We start from the raw sequence: 14,758 nt of genomic DNA, 5'->3' as shown, positions 1-14,758 counted from the left end.
TGATGACCGTCCTCAGCCGATCCCACTATTTCCAACATTGCTCTCCATTGTGAGGCTTCCCACCTGGCAGCCAGAATTTGATGTAGTTCTGGCTAATGCGCCACCACAACCCGTCGATAGTTTGGTTAGCCCCGATGTAGGGATCCTCGTCTATACTGACCCATGCCTTTGCCAGCGCGACGCACTCCGCCTCGCTCCGGACGGTCCTCTTTCCCTCGTCGGCCTCCTCCTCCTCCCCTTGCCTCCCCCACGTCTCCCCGCACGGGACGACTCACTAGTGCCCTTGCCCTTCCCTTTGCCCTTCTTCTTTGACTTCCCTACCGCCGGTGGTATCTTAGTGGGAGACTCCCTGACCGGAGATATCCCCAACTCCTCAAAAGAGAAAGTCTCAATGCCAGTGAACTGAGTCTCCAGAGTAGTACTGTGGGAATCGCTAGACAATAAATTCATGTAGGGGCGATATACATTGTCCACAGGTGATTGGGGGACCCCCACTCTGCTACCCCCACAGCGGCAGACATGCCCTGCATCATACCGGGCATCATCATCCCGCTCATCCCGGGCATCATTCCCCCATTTCGGCCACCATTCCGGGCATCGTTCCCCCCCATCCCGGCCGCCATCCCCGTCATCCCTCCACTCACCCCGGGCATTTGGGGCACCATCCCACCCATCCAAGGGTACATATTATAGTACCCGCCCATCATCCCCGGTATTTGGGGCATCATCCCCCCATCCCAGCTATTCCGGGCATCATCCCGGGCATCCCTACACTTCCGCCGGCGTTTCCCCTACCTCCAATGGGGATCGTCGGTGTTTGTGACTCGCTCGTGGCGGGAGAATCACTGTCATGCTCTATTTATCTTCAAAAGAAATGAAAGTAGAGAGAGAGAAACTCGTTAATACAAGTGGTGCGAATAAAATGATGTTCAACGAGCCGTATATATAGAGTTTAAAAAAATAAAAAATTAGGACGTCCGTCGTGTCACCGCAATAGCGGACGTCACGACGAACGACCCGACGTCCGTGTCCGTCTCGCTTGTCGCAATAGCGAACGTCCGCCGGGACATCTGCTATTGCGGATGCTCTTAAAATAAATCTTCTTAGACCTACTATGCATTCCTCTCTACAAAAGATGTCAAAGAGAAGCATGGCAGGTCAATATACAATAAATAAATAAATACTCACCTACAATTTTTTTCTAGAATCAATATAATAGTAACTGCAGATAATAGCCCATAAGCAGGCTTCCAATAGTGTGCTTTAAACATATGTCACCTATTGCAAAACCAGCTATAAGCAATTCATATTATAAGTTAACATTTATGACGCATTGCTGAAACAAATAATTTTTACAGTCACAAAGAAAGAAATGCTAAAACAAGACTGAGTGTTCATAATACTATAGTCTATACTAGACTATTAGTAAGTAGAATACAGTTTCAAGACTGATTTTTAAAATACGATTAAGCGCATATCGATTGGTATAAGATGACTTTTCCTTCATCAACATGTGATAAATTTAAGGAATAATTAAAAAAGGGTTATCAAAGTCAAAAGTCAAATTGATGATGCGTAATAATTAATGCGTGCAAGAAATCGAGGGTATACAAGTCAATTCCTAAAACATTAGGGTCGGAGGCAGATATTATAAAAAAACTAAACAAAAAAAAAGAAAAACTAACAAAAAAACAATTCCGTATTCCCGGGGTGCCATTCTTCTTGTTGTTTTTGGAAAAAATCGAGGAATTTATTGGAAAGTATTCAAAATCCTGTTTCATCGTCGAGTTCTGCTAGCTTAATCCACGTGCGTTGTTAATTTTTCGAATTGCGATTCTTCTTCATCAATGGGGGCGGCGGAGAAGATATGGAACGCGACGGAAGTGGCGGAGACGCATAGCTCCGAGATTCCGTCGTCCTCTCGCACCATCGATCACTCACTCTCTCTACCGGAAATGAGGCCCCGCATTGTGTCAGTATTTTGCTTCTTCCTTGCATTTCTGTTGATCAGTTTGAACGAACGTTTTATTTGTTGCATTCAATTTGGAATGGTCTGAATTAATTTGCACGTTTTCTGTTTCCTGATGAACGCGGAAGTTTTGCTGTATGTGTTAGATGTATAACCCGGTATGCTGCTTTAAGTTCATGTATCTATCTCTCAAGCTTGAGAAATATTGTTGGTTTGTTCATGTTGTTGAAGGATTGCGGTATGGGGCTGCAGAGAGGTGCTAGTTTTTGGTTGTATATATATTAGGGTTCTCACACCTCCTTAGTATAAAACACCGCACAAATCACTGCCATTGGATCCTTGAATTGGATGGTTGTGATAAGCTACATTATTATACTAAGATGCTACATTATTAGTCGAGCTACATTATTAGACTAATAATCTACATTATTAGACTAAAATACTATATATATGTATGCATGTTATGTTTCCTCCTTTGATTGTGCATAACTTCGGCAACTGCTCTTAGTCGATGGGCAAACTATGTTTGTCTCAACAGGGGTAATGTGGTGAATCTCTGAGATTACAGGGTGGTTAAATTTTGAGTAAGTGGAATACAAGGGAAAGATCTGTGGCTGATTGAATAGAAAATTACTTATTTTGAGCTCTCATTTTATGAATGATCTATTTAGATGTCTTATTTTAAGATGGCTGGTTATCGACGAGAACATACATGTAACCAAGACATCAGAGTGTTAGTAAGAAAATAATATTCTGCTGATTTACATATCTTTAATTGCTATGGATCATTGCTTGGGCTATTTCATGGGCATATAGGAAAGTGTTTTGTGGCCTTAAGGTTCTAGATGCTGGTTTGAACTTGGAGCCGTGTGAATAAAATAGTCATGAAATGTCTTCAAAGGGAACTTTCTTTGTGGGGATACAGATACATTTTCAAAATTCATGTTGTCAATGTCTTCTAAAATAGTAGTTTTGTTTATATTATCACTGATCCAAAATTTCGAAAATATCTATACAGCTGCTGTATTCTATGTAACCTGTATTACCTGAAGTAAAAGGTTGTGAGCTGTCAATTTGTTTGACCTGTTATCTGGATTTAGCTTCTTAAGTAATAAAAGTTGGATTCTGGTAATATATTGTTGGGGGATGCTGCTAGTATATTTTGTGATTCATTTAATCTACCCTTTTCAGTAAATGAGTCTTGAGTTCTTGACAGGGAGCTTTTCAAAGATTTATTCAAACAATGGTCAAATTTGGATGAGTCAGATTTCTCCCTTGAGACAGTGTCCGGTGGCATCACAAATCTGTGTGCGTATCTCTTTCTCTTCCAATAACAGTGTTTCTGCTTCTTAGTGGCTGGAAGCTTGAAAAGTTAGATATATCTCTATAACATCTGAGTATGAAGAAATCACATCAAGCTGCTTCTTTCAGAAAATGTGGTTTTCTGTGTATTATAGTTTTAAAAATCTTGCATTTTCTTCTTTTTCAACAGTACTCAAGGTGTCTGTCAGAGAAAAAGATGGAAGTGCTGTTAGTACGACAGTCAGATTATATGGTCCAAATACTGAATATGTGATTGATCGTCAAAGGGAACTGCAGGTACATTCTGGTCTTTCTGAGAAAGATTTATTCGCTGAATGCTTCACTAAACTTGCTTTATTCTAGTGAAACCACACATTATCATGCTTCTTTACTTCAAACACATTGTGTATAATTCCATTCCTTTTTTATTTGATTACAATCATATATGAATCCTCATACTGTCTTTAGGCTATCCCACACCTCTCGGCAGCAGGATTTGGTGCCAAGTTGCTCGGTGTTTTTGGGAATGGAATGGTGCAATCATTTATTGATGCTCGTACACTTACTCCATCAGGTAAGCACCTTGAACAAACTATCTTTCAGAAATGGGCATTACCTCTTCATGATGAATCTTCTCCTCATGATAGTGTTCTTTCAAGAATTTAGGCATATATGAGTATGTTGTATGATGTTGTCTGATTAATTTGAATAGTCCTCAATCAGGTAGCTTCTATACTACTTGAATTCCTTTATTTGATGTATATTAATATGACTAAAATGTTGAAGAATACTATTACTTAATTAAGTAGCAAGGGCATTCTATATGTTTCTTCAGAGCATCCACAACCGTGCTCTTGCCAGCGGCACGGTTGTGGGCCCGGGCGGTACTATTCATGCCTGCTCTCTGGCAAGAGCACAACACCCACAACTGTGCTCTTCCGCAAGGACGAACACAATTAATTTAATATTCAATTAAACATAAACATTTCCATAATACTAAAATTCATTAAAAAATCACAATAAATATTACAAAATACAAATAAAATAAAAAAGACATAATTAAAATCCTAAAAATTAAAAATTACATAATTAAAATACTAAAAATTAAAAATTACATAATTATTGGCTAATATTACCCGAGGAAGACTACTCATCCGGCGGCAACAACCCCAATTGTTTTTGGAGACCCACTATCATGCCCTCGTGCGTTTGAAGTTGCGTGGGGGTCATAGTTGACCTATCGGCCATATTGAGTTGGGCCAAAAGGGCCCACAACGAGTTGTTCGGGGGTGGAGGTGGAACATAGGGTGCGGGTTCGGGGGCGGGGGCCGATGGAGTCGCGGAGCGCCGGCGCTCGGCCGCCGCCTTCTTCCTTCCTTGCGGTCGGCGTTGGGAACCGCTTGGTCCGGCGTCGGGGCTACCCAAGTTAGCTCCGGCGAGTTGGCTAGCCACTTCTTCGGAGCCGGAGTCGGATAGGGATATCGACCTTGACCGTTTGGAGGAGCCGCTAGAGGAGGATGTTACGCCTCCCAGATACCTCGGGTGGAACCGCGTTTCCTGCCAAACGTTGAGGTACTTGAACGACTTACCGTTCATGGATTGGTATGTGCTCAGCGCCGCAGTGATGATGTCGACCTCGCTCCGGCCGCTCCCGGCATTCTGCGACTCCTGGAGGAAATAGCCATTGAACTTGCCAATTTCGTCGTTGGCTCGGCCGATGCAGTTGCGCACCATACTCTCGTTGCGCTCGATCGTTCCCGGCGGCCGGTTTGCATTGTACCGGCGAGATACGCGCCACCAAAAGTGATCGCCCGATTGGTTCGTGCCAACCGCCGCATCTTCGGAGATTTCGAAGTACGCCTTGAACAATTTATCCATCTCCGCCGGCGTGTACGGTGTGCGGACACCGCTGCCGCGAGTAGGAGCTTGCGGAGGTTGGGAGGAGGTGGTCGGCCTAGGCTCCGGTGTCCACCCGTATCGTCCTTCGGAGGCACCTTGATCGTCGATTGGGTATGGACGGTAGCCACCCGGAACGGCCGAATCTTGGGTTTGAGGAGGGGCCGAATATTCTAATTCCGGACTAGGAAACGGTTGTGAACCGAACCATTCGAGGTTCCAACCGTGGGAGCCCGTAGGGTTATCGCCTTGGCCGGACATAGTGATGTTGTAGGGTATGAGAGAATGAAGATGAAAATGGATATGAGAGATTGAAGATGAGAATGGAGATGAGAGAATGATGATGAGAATTGTGTAGTTTGATGTGAATTTTTGGGAGTGAAATTGGGGGTATTTATAGATGAAAGTGTGTATTTAAAAAGTGGGAAAAAACGGTTATAAACGGATATAATTTTTTTGGGAAGTGAAATTTTTTTTTTATCGGTTTTTTTAATTAAAAACCGATTTAAAAAAAAAATTTTTTTAACCCAACGGCTATGCCGTTGACGAATGAGGGCGCACCACGTCAGCTGCTCGCTGGCACGGCGCTGCTCGATGCATCGAGCAGCGCCGTGCCAGCGGCGCGAGCGCAGCGGCGACGGGTGGCGTCCGTGCCAGCGGCGCGGACGGCGGTGGCAAGCAGCGCCACCGTTGCGGATGCTCTCATAGACAACCTTATCATCCCCACTTTAAAATCATCCTTTTGATTTTTCTATTCCCTTTTCCGTTCATGTTATGGTGCGGCTTTGGATTATGATGGTTTTGGGATGTACAATAGTTGAGAGTTCGATAGTAAATCTTGAAATGGAGATGTAGACTACATCATGTTGTTGATACAAGAGTAACTTGTTTCTGTGTGTATAAATATGAATTATGGTGAAATCTAAAGAGGTATGGACCAATGGTTCAAAACTGGGGTCGGAAACTGGATTTGTGTTTTATCCTTTCACTTTGCAAATCTTTTAATGAATTCTATGGTTCCATTTTTTAGAGCCATTTTTTCGTGTTTTAAACCCTTCTTGATTTTGGAGCCGTGTTATCTGTCTCCATTAGAAATGCTCATTTTATCTTCTCAACTTTCTGCTATTTTATCTAAGACATAATTTCAATTTTCATCTGCATACCTATTTTATGAACCAATTTTCCAATTACATTAACTAATTTGGCCATCACTATCAACTTCTTAGTCTTAATGTATTTGTAAACTATATCAAGATTCAAACAGGGGATAGATTACTTCTCACTCATCTCATAGTAACCACATATTACAAAGTATTATGTAGATGTTTTGAGAGAAGAATATACAACATAAAAAAAAAGAAAATATCTTTTATATCTACTTTGTTGTTGAATTATCTAGGACTCAGCAACACAATTCTTATTATTGAACCAACAATAGTGCGTGGCTAGCTTTGCGGCTTTAATTTTGATTTGTTTTTTATTGAGTGCTTGTGATAAAACTATTTATTATATCAACTCAGCTTAATACCATCTTATTTGTTAGTTTGTTTTCACTCTAGGTTAACACTGACCTTCTCTTTTCAGACATGCGAAAACCAAAGCTTATGGTAGAAATCGCTAAACAGCTGCGAAGATTCCATGAGGTGGAAATTCCTGGTTCTAGAGAACCCCAACTGTGGAATGACATATCCAAATTCTTCTCAAGAGGTGTCCTATGATATCTTTCTAGTAAATGTAGTTCTAGATTCCCATTACTTGATTTTAGATTCTTCTTAATCTCATCTTGCATGCAGCATTGACCCTCAAGTTTGATGATAGTGAAAAACAAAAGAAGTATGAGATGGTTTCGTTCGAAGAAATCAATAAAGAAATCCATGGCCTCAAGGTGGTCTTCTGACTCCGTCCTGCATGTGATATGCTTGCTGAAAATCTTTTGCTCAAATATCATGCTAGCTGCTATCTTTATTCTCATGTTGTTACATTCAGACCTCAATTTATCCACTCACATCACACACTACATAATAAAGTAGGGTCCTTTCTGCACTCAACAATACACTCTACCTAATATTTTTATTAAAACCTGTGCCAAAACCTAGTGTGCACTATTTTGTGAGACCGGAGGGAGTATTACCTTTTTTAAAAGAAAATGGACAGCTACTTGATTTCATGTTAAAAGTCTATTGCTTGAAACCTCGTAATTGAATGACAAATGTACTTTGCATGTCTTAGTTGAAAATTTTGTTTTCTTCCAAATAGGTTTGTAATTTTATTTATTTGACAAGTTTGTGGAAATCGTCTTGCATCATTGTGAATAAAAGAATAAAAGGAATGTGATGAAGCTTGTTGTTTGCTAGAAGTTTCTCCATGTTCTACTTTCAAAATCAGTAGTAGCTAAGTGCAGGGAAAGCATGTTGTTTTGGAAAATCCTGATATACTTTTATAGTTTTAATTTACTTTAGTCCAAGGAACTATTTTAATCAGAAACTATATGTTTTTCGTACAGGCAATGGCAGATCGTTTTAATGCCCCTGTTGTATTTTGTCACAATGATCTGCTTTCTGGGAATTTGATGCTTAATGAAAATGAAGGTAACGTACCATGCATAACTTTATAAAATCCGTTACCGTCTCGTGTGCTGGCTCAGCTACTCTCTTTCTGCATATGGATGTGCTTGGAAAATCTTTGCTCTGTGTTTTATACTTTTATACTCTCTTTTTATATTTAAACCTATTTTATTGCACATAATATGGGTGAGTACTGTGGTGCGAATAAAGAAAAGAATGATTTGTACTACAACTTTAGTCATTTTTGCTTGTAAGATCAGTGGTTTGTTTATACATTAATGGTGCTATACATTTCCAGAATTATATTCTATAAATGGCAATGAGGATCTTGAGATTGAAATACTACAAAATAAGACTGGAATATGTTGTGACCATATGGTGATTCCATTTCTCAGTGAAGCAGTGAAAACTCAGGGAATGAACAGTTCATTTTTTGAGAAAATTTATTGGGCAGATTATAAGCTATTATCAGCTGCTTTGATCATAACCATTGATACTATTCGTTCTTCTACTTCAGGGAAGCTCTACTTCATCGACTTTGAGTATGGATCATACAGTTACAGAGGCTTTGACCTTGGAAATCACTTCAATGAATATGCTGGCTACGACTGTGATTACAATTTGTATGTCTCTGTCCTTACTAAACTACATGTTAAGAGTTCTTTCTTTTTTTTTCTTTTTCTTTTAGGCTGATAAGAAGATGCCAAGTTTTATTGTTGGACTTGTTGCTGCCTCAGATACCCAAGTCAAGACGAACAATTCAACTTCTTCAGGCACTATCTAAAACCTGATACACCGCATGAGGTACATCAAAAGTGATCCATCATATTCATACTATGTAGAACAAGAACATCATGGAGCATGGATCATCTCCAGTTTTTTTTTCATATTTTTCTCTCTGCCTTCTCTGGAATGAACATCACACCTTGAGTGAATTTGCACTTGATTTGTTCTTAATTAACCTTGCTTATTGGGACAATGAGCTCAGTATGAGCATGATGTTTATGCATGACTTTCCAAGTTCATAAATCTTATAAAAATGTGCGAAAAAACATCAGGTTTCTGAGGAGGCGCTTGATGCTCTTTACGCAGAAACAAATATTTACATGCTAGCTTCACACCTATACTGGGCAATTTGGGCTTTAATCCAGGTACTGATAATTTCAAATGCGCTCTCTATTCGAATGAGTATGTTTATTTGTATGATATTTTAGCTTCGTTTTTGACAGGCAAAAATGTCTCCTATCGATTTTGATTATCTGAGTTACTTCTTCCTGCGCTACAATGAATACAAAAAGCAGAAGGAGAAGTGCTTTTCATTGGCACAGTCATATTTTCAAAGTCACTAAATCTACCACACAGCATTGTAAAAGTCCTGCCTTTGGTTGCAGATTCTGTAGTACTCTGATGAATAACGGTATGTTTCTGGTGTTGAACCATCGTGTGCTTGTGTGAAGAAAAGACGCATGGAACAATTCCACTACGCCAATGATCAATTTGTTACGAAAAATTCCATGCTTATTAACACCAGTGACGTTTTGTGTTGCTAGTTATTTAGGTGGTCTTCAAATTAGTCGTTTTTACAATGATTTTTTTTTTCCTTTTTAACAAGGGCAACTTTCATACTCTAGCAAAGCAGTAGGCAAATTCTGCCCCTGTTCAATATAGTTTGTGAAAATGACTCGTTTTTTCATTTGGTGAAATTGTCGTAATTGTATGGATTTAGTTATCAGTTTGTACTTTCATTGTTTCAAATTGTTTACGGTAAATTCAAGATTTTTATTCAAAAAAATTCACAAATGGCAATTGGAGTAGGATCTCAAATATCAAATATCATTGGAAATTCACCGTATAGAATAAATAATACAGTACTTCGTAGTTAATCTTCAAGAAATAAGGATCCCAAGATGTCATGGTTTAATACTTTAATGTGTATTTGATTATATCTGGATTGATTGGGAAAATTTATCGTAAATGCGAGTCAATTTGTATTTACTCGATCTATAGTAGTCACTTTGTTGGAATGAAGAAATCAATTAATTGGAGAACAAGAAGGCAAAAGATGAAGTTATGGTAAGAATATTGAAGGAAATCAATTAAAGATTATGAAAAATCAAATAAAAGGATATTAGTATAATTAGAATATATTTTCCATGTATAGCTAGAAATAGAGTCTATAAATAGTTGTGTAATTATTGAGAAAAATAATTCATTCACAATGTAGTCTTTAAAGTTATTCTGGGATGATGTATGGCTGGGGGCTAGCCCCATCCGGAGTCTGTGCGTCCCGGGAAATGATCCTCCTCAATCTCAGGCCGTTGCATCTTATTGGAATGATTATGCATGGGATGAGGATATGCAACATAGATTATCTTTCAGGTTTGGCGTACCTCCAGATGTGATAGACCAGATCAGAACCACGCCGATCGAGTTGGGGGCGAAGGATGTGAGGCGGTGGAGTCTGACTAGCCAAGGCGAGTTCTCTGTGACCTCAGCATGGGAAAGCATCCGGACTAGATTGCCGAAGAGGGAGATTTTCGGGCTTATCTGGAACCAAGGGTTGACCCCTACCATCTCGGTGTTCATTTGGAGGTTGTTATTTGGTAGGTTGCCGGTGGATGAGAAGTTGCAGAGGAGGGGGATTGAGTTAGCGTCTAGATGTCAGTGTTGTCGGTCTCCTTCAATCGAGTCTCTTAGTCATGTCTTTTTCTTGAGTCAGTCGGCTTTTTCTGCATGGGAATATTTCGATGCCTGGTTTCCTTCCTCGCACACACCGATTCACACGAGCACTGATATTGCACTTAGACTAGGTCACTGGCGGAGGTCCTCTTTCCAGAGGGCTCCAGCCTTACATATTAGTTTTCTTGTACCCTGTTTGATTGTTTGGTTTCTTTGGACGGAGAGGAACGGCTGCAAGCATGGCGGTCGTCCTTTTCGTCACTCTCATGTTATTTGGCAGGTCACTCACCACCTGCACGTGCTTGTCTTGGCCGGCAAGATCACCCCGATCCATTGGAGGGGATGTTCGCCGTTGGTTGATTTCATGCCTTCCTCCCCCAGACAGCGTGTTCTACGGTCACTCATGGTCCTATGACATCCCCCTGATGCCCCTTGGGTGAAGCTAAACACTGACGGTGCCTTCTCTACATCGACAATGGAGGCGGGGGTGGGAGGATTGGTTCGAGGCTCTGATGGAGGACTTCTGCGTGCCTTCTGTGCTCTGATAGCCGCATCATCGAGCTTTGAGGCGGAACTGTTGGCTGGGTTCGAGATGACTATGGAGCTTTCGACACATATCTGGATTGAGCTTGATTCAGCGGCTCTGGTTAACTTGTTGTCATCTGGACAGCTTGGCGCTGCGGAGTTCAGACATCACATGGCTTTGATCCGGAGTATGACTTCTCAGCGGCATGTTCGGTTCTCACACATCTACAGAGAAGGGAACCGAGCTGCTGATTTTCTTGCAGGTAGGGGGTTCAAACTCCTGCCCTTACTTACTATGATCCAATCTTTGCGCCTCGGTATCTGAAGGCGCTGGTTAGGATGGACCAGCTGGGATATCATAACTTCTGTTTCCGACGTAGAGATGTGGGTTTATCCAGCTTCTTTTGTGGTTGGTTTTGATAATTTTTCATTTTTCCCTCGTATATATATTGTCAGTTCTTTTCCACTTGATAGTATGGAGGATCTCGACCTGTGGGACCTCTATTTGGCTTCTTCATGTTCTTGTTTAGATCCTAGTCACTTTTGGGCTAGGATTATGTTGGTAGAACATTTTATTTTGATATTATTTACGGGTTGGAGGTCTGCCTAAACCTCCCGCCCACAAAGGGCGTTTTTGATTAAAAAAAAAGTTATGCCCGTCTTTTACTTTCTGCAATAATCTTTTATTTTCCGCATTATATATTCTAACATGGTATCAGAGCAGGTTCGATCACTGTCTCTAAAGCAAAAAAAAAAAACATACCCTGAACTACGAATTCACCATCCGATTCCTTCAATGGAGGCTCCAGGCTCATCGAAGAAGATGATAGCGACGCAGGAAGAGATGGTGGAGGCGAAAGTCCTGCTGGCTTACAGAGACCAGTGCGCCCATCTGCTCATCCCCCTCAACAAGTACCGCCATGCAGAGCTCTACCTGTCATGGAAGTGCAGCTCAGAGCGCGACACCTACGAGAAGTGTGAGTACGAGCTCATCATGGAGCGGATGCTCCAGATGCAGAAGATCCGCGAGCGCGAGGCCCAGCTGAAGTCGCAGCCCATTCCGCTCCCCCCCAAAACCGTCAATGCTTGATTCGACTTTTTGACCATGATAAATAATCTTTTTGAGGAAGAAGCTGGAAGTATTTACAGTGCCAGAATGTGGTGCTTGGTCTGACCCTGGCATTGCAACCTCAGCACAATCAGAAACCCTATCAGAAAAACATCAAAGCAGGTGGAGGCTTCTGCGATTAGCAACAGGATGTTCTTCACCAACAAAGTGACCCGACGGAAACGGCGTCACAAGCAGCGGCAGCGACCGCCTCTATGGCTGGCGGCGGCGCTGTAAACGATGGTAGCACTTGGCTGGACGGAGAACTATCCGGCCGAGGGGGATAGGTTAGCCCCAACCGGATAATTATTCGAGATGATTGGAGCAGCGCCTATGCCAGAGAAGAGAATATAGCTTCAGGCAGAAATGGTCCGGTCAAGAAGAAGCAACCGAGAAAGGAGAATCTACCGCCGAAGAGGTGACAGCCGTGAGAGGTTGTGAACTCACGTTATAATGGATGAAGCGTTTGGCTGAGGGGAGATATAACCACTGCCAAACAATTCAATCTCCGAATCAAGGAGAAACTTGCCGAGGACGAAGGCGGAGTAGCCAACGTCTGCGCGGCGAGGGGAGAGAACTAATGTCGCCACACAGCCGCTATGAAGAGTTGGTGGGAATGGGATGTTGTCTAGAGAACGTTGAGAACCCATTGCCATAAGATGATGTTAAAGGAACAACCGCGGAAAAAGCCAAAGCCACTAAGAGAAGATGAGGCCTTCTTAAACTAAATGGGAGAAGATAGTGTCGCCACACAGAGATGGGGGACGCACAATGGCCGCGAAACGTCGGCTGTTGAAGAAATAGAAACTGGATTGAAGGAGTGACGGGAGAATTCTCACCATCGAGAAATGAGCAGACTTCGGATGGACGACCAAAAGTATTGTCAGAGAATAATGACATACGGAGCAGAGGCTCCACAGAGTTCGACGATTACTCGTCGGAGGTGGCATGGATTGAGAGTATGTCACCGAGAAAAGACCCATGAAGAAATATAAAGGAGGCTGATGGTTTCACGTCTTCATTGTTAGGGTCTTCAAAAAGGAGAAATAAATTTTGGCCTAGTAGTTATTAGGCTCAAGAATGAAAAGAAATGAAAATAATGGACTCATAGTTTGAGTTTGGAATGGACCGAGAATGGTCTGAATTGGCTCCTAGACAAGAGCAAAAATTGTCTAGATTAGCTCCTCGACATGAGTCAAATCTGTCTGAAGTCGCTTTCTGAACCTGCGTGTGCTTTTGTGTTAGGTCAAGCTTCGCAAACCCAGAGAATCCGCTAGGTCACAAGGTCTAGGAACTCAGAGGATCCTGGAAGTCTCGGTCGTCAGACACACAAATTCCGCGTTCAAAACCCTCAACTCGCTATACTATAAATTAGTACAAGGAAGTAGGGATCGATCCCACGAAGATGGATGCATAAGAAGGCATTTAAAAGACTCTGGAAAAAGAGGTTGGCTGCTGCCACGCAATTTTGGGTTGAGAAAAGCTATTACTAGACTTAGGAATAAAATCTAACACTAGACCTAGGAAATAGAGAACAACATGTAAACATAGAACATCATCTTAACTTCAATACCTCAAACAAACTTCCTCGACCTAGTAAACGACTACCTAAATTAGCTAGACAGAAAGTAAACATGCAGTGGGGACCATTTTCCAGAAATGGTAAAGTACGAACGAAAAGCTGCAACTAACTAAATCTGCATTTAACGAACCACAATCTGCATCTCGTTACCTGCTTCAAACATGAACATGGAGAAAACAGAGTAAAAATCCAGATTCAAACAGAACATATAAAGTCGGACGTCGGAAACTGACGATTAATCGGAAACTAACGATTAATCGGAAACCAACAGATCTACTTTCTTCTAGACGAAGTAAACAGAACACAGAAATGAAACATCAAATTCTATCCGATCAACCAACTCAGCTTCAGATCTACACGTCAAACGCTTAATCCACTCTGGATCCAAGCAATCCGAACCAAACTGCACCCAAAAACAACTCCATGAACTCCGCTACAACAGATCCACGCCGATCAACGACAATCCAACCACGATTCAACGCCGATTCAACAGATCAAGTGTGAAAAGCATCCATTCAAGTAAATAACTATAAACTCAGAAACGAACATCATCTATACTTCGAAATCAACATCATCATAACGGAAAATAGAAATTGCATAAAAAGATTCAACAATACTTCAACAGTCAACAAAAGCCGAGCTTCAAACAGCGAAGACTCGGTGAAATTCACAGCAGCAAACGAAATGAAAGCAGTAAATTATTTCTTCGTCCTACGTGAGGACGGTGGTACGCAACATCAAACTGAAAGTGAAACCCGAATCCCTCTCAATTTCCGAAACCAAGTGTGTAGAAGTTTGTGTGAGTGAGCTGAGAGCCCAAAAGTAAAAAAAAGTCCTACTCCGTAAATTGCATGCTCTCTCTTATATAGCTGTGGAGGTGATCTTCCAGAAGCCTTCACTTGAAATCTCTGTTCTGTCCTTCAGCTTAGCGATCTCCTCCGTCTGGCTATTTTTCCATCATAATGCTCACTTTATTGCCAAATTTCCTTCGCTAGGCAATTGTCTTCCTTTCTTCCTCGGCCTGGCGATATCTTCCACACACCTGGCTTAAAAAATGCGTTAGACCCAGCAAGTCGTTAAATTTAACCTCATAACCAATGCATGAAATTAGCCTTATCACTGTCTAAGATAGC

General features: G+C 41.6%; 3 protein-coding genes across 4 annotated transcripts; all 3 read left to right on the top strand.

Moving 5' to 3' along the window:
- Positions 1-1,679: 1,679 nt before the first annotated feature.
- On the top strand, positions 1,680-9,463 carry LOC121762413 (probable ethanolamine kinase). Of its 2 annotated transcripts, none has more exons than XM_042158292.1 (11): positions 1,680-1,972; positions 3,186-3,277; positions 3,462-3,568; positions 3,740-3,845; positions 6,752-6,874; positions 6,961-7,052; positions 7,671-7,755; positions 8,249-8,354; positions 8,469-8,535; positions 8,790-8,882; positions 8,961-9,463. In XM_042158292.1, exons 1-11 carry the CDS (start codon positions 1,848-1,850, stop codon positions 9,078-9,080), a joined length of 1,116 nt encoding a protein of 371 aa, XP_042014226.1. In that variant the 5' UTR covers positions 1,680-1,847; the 3' UTR covers positions 9,081-9,463. The 2 variants fall into 2 exon arrangements, with proteins under 2 accessions (XP_042014226.1, XP_042014225.1); XM_042158291.1 differs by having other exon boundaries at positions 8,824-8,882; positions 8,961-9,101.
- Positions 9,464-10,885: 1,422 nt separating this feature from the next.
- On the top strand, positions 10,886-11,260 carry LOC121760791. The gene has a single exon (XM_042156409.1). It carries the CDS (start codon positions 10,886-10,888, stop codon positions 11,258-11,260), a length of 375 nt encoding a protein of 124 aa, XP_042012343.1.
- A 471-nt stretch (positions 11,261-11,731) lies between these two features.
- Positions 11,732-12,025, top strand: LOC121761800 (NADH dehydrogenase [ubiquinone] 1 beta subcomplex subunit 7-like). Its single transcript, XM_042157470.1, has one exon. It carries the CDS (start codon positions 11,732-11,734, stop codon positions 12,023-12,025), a length of 294 nt encoding a protein of 97 aa, XP_042013404.1.
- Positions 12,026-14,758: the final 2,733 nt, after the last annotated feature.

Source organism: Salvia splendens, chromosome 13 (genome assembly GCF_004379255.2).
Source record: "Salvia splendens isolate huo1 chromosome 13, SspV2, whole genome shotgun sequence".
In the NCBI taxonomy this organism is placed as follows: domain Eukaryota; kingdom Viridiplantae; phylum Streptophyta; class Magnoliopsida; order Lamiales; family Lamiaceae; genus Salvia; species Salvia splendens.
Note: the sequence above shows the minus strand (reverse complement) of the source record. Positions and strands in the feature narration are given on the sequence as shown.

Coding starts and splice junctions, on each gene's coding strand:
- LOC121762413 (XM_042158292.1), top strand. CDS start 1,848: ATGGGGGCGGCGGAGAAGATATGGAACGCGACGGAAGTGGCGGAGACG. Junction 3,278..3,461: donor CGGTGGCATCACAAATCTGT/GTGCGTATCTCT, acceptor CTTTTTCAACAG/TACTCAAGGTGTCTGTCAGA. Junction 8,883..8,960: donor CAATTTGGGCTTTAATCCAG/GTACTGATAATT, acceptor CGTTTTTGACAG/GCAAAAATGTCTCCTATCGA.
- LOC121761800 (XM_042157470.1), top strand. CDS start 11,732: ATGGAGGCTCCAGGCTCATCGAAGAAGATGATAGCGACGCAGGAAGAG.
- LOC121760791 (XM_042156409.1), top strand. CDS start 10,886: ATGGAGGCGGGGGTGGGAGGATTGGTTCGAGGCTCTGATGGAGGACTT.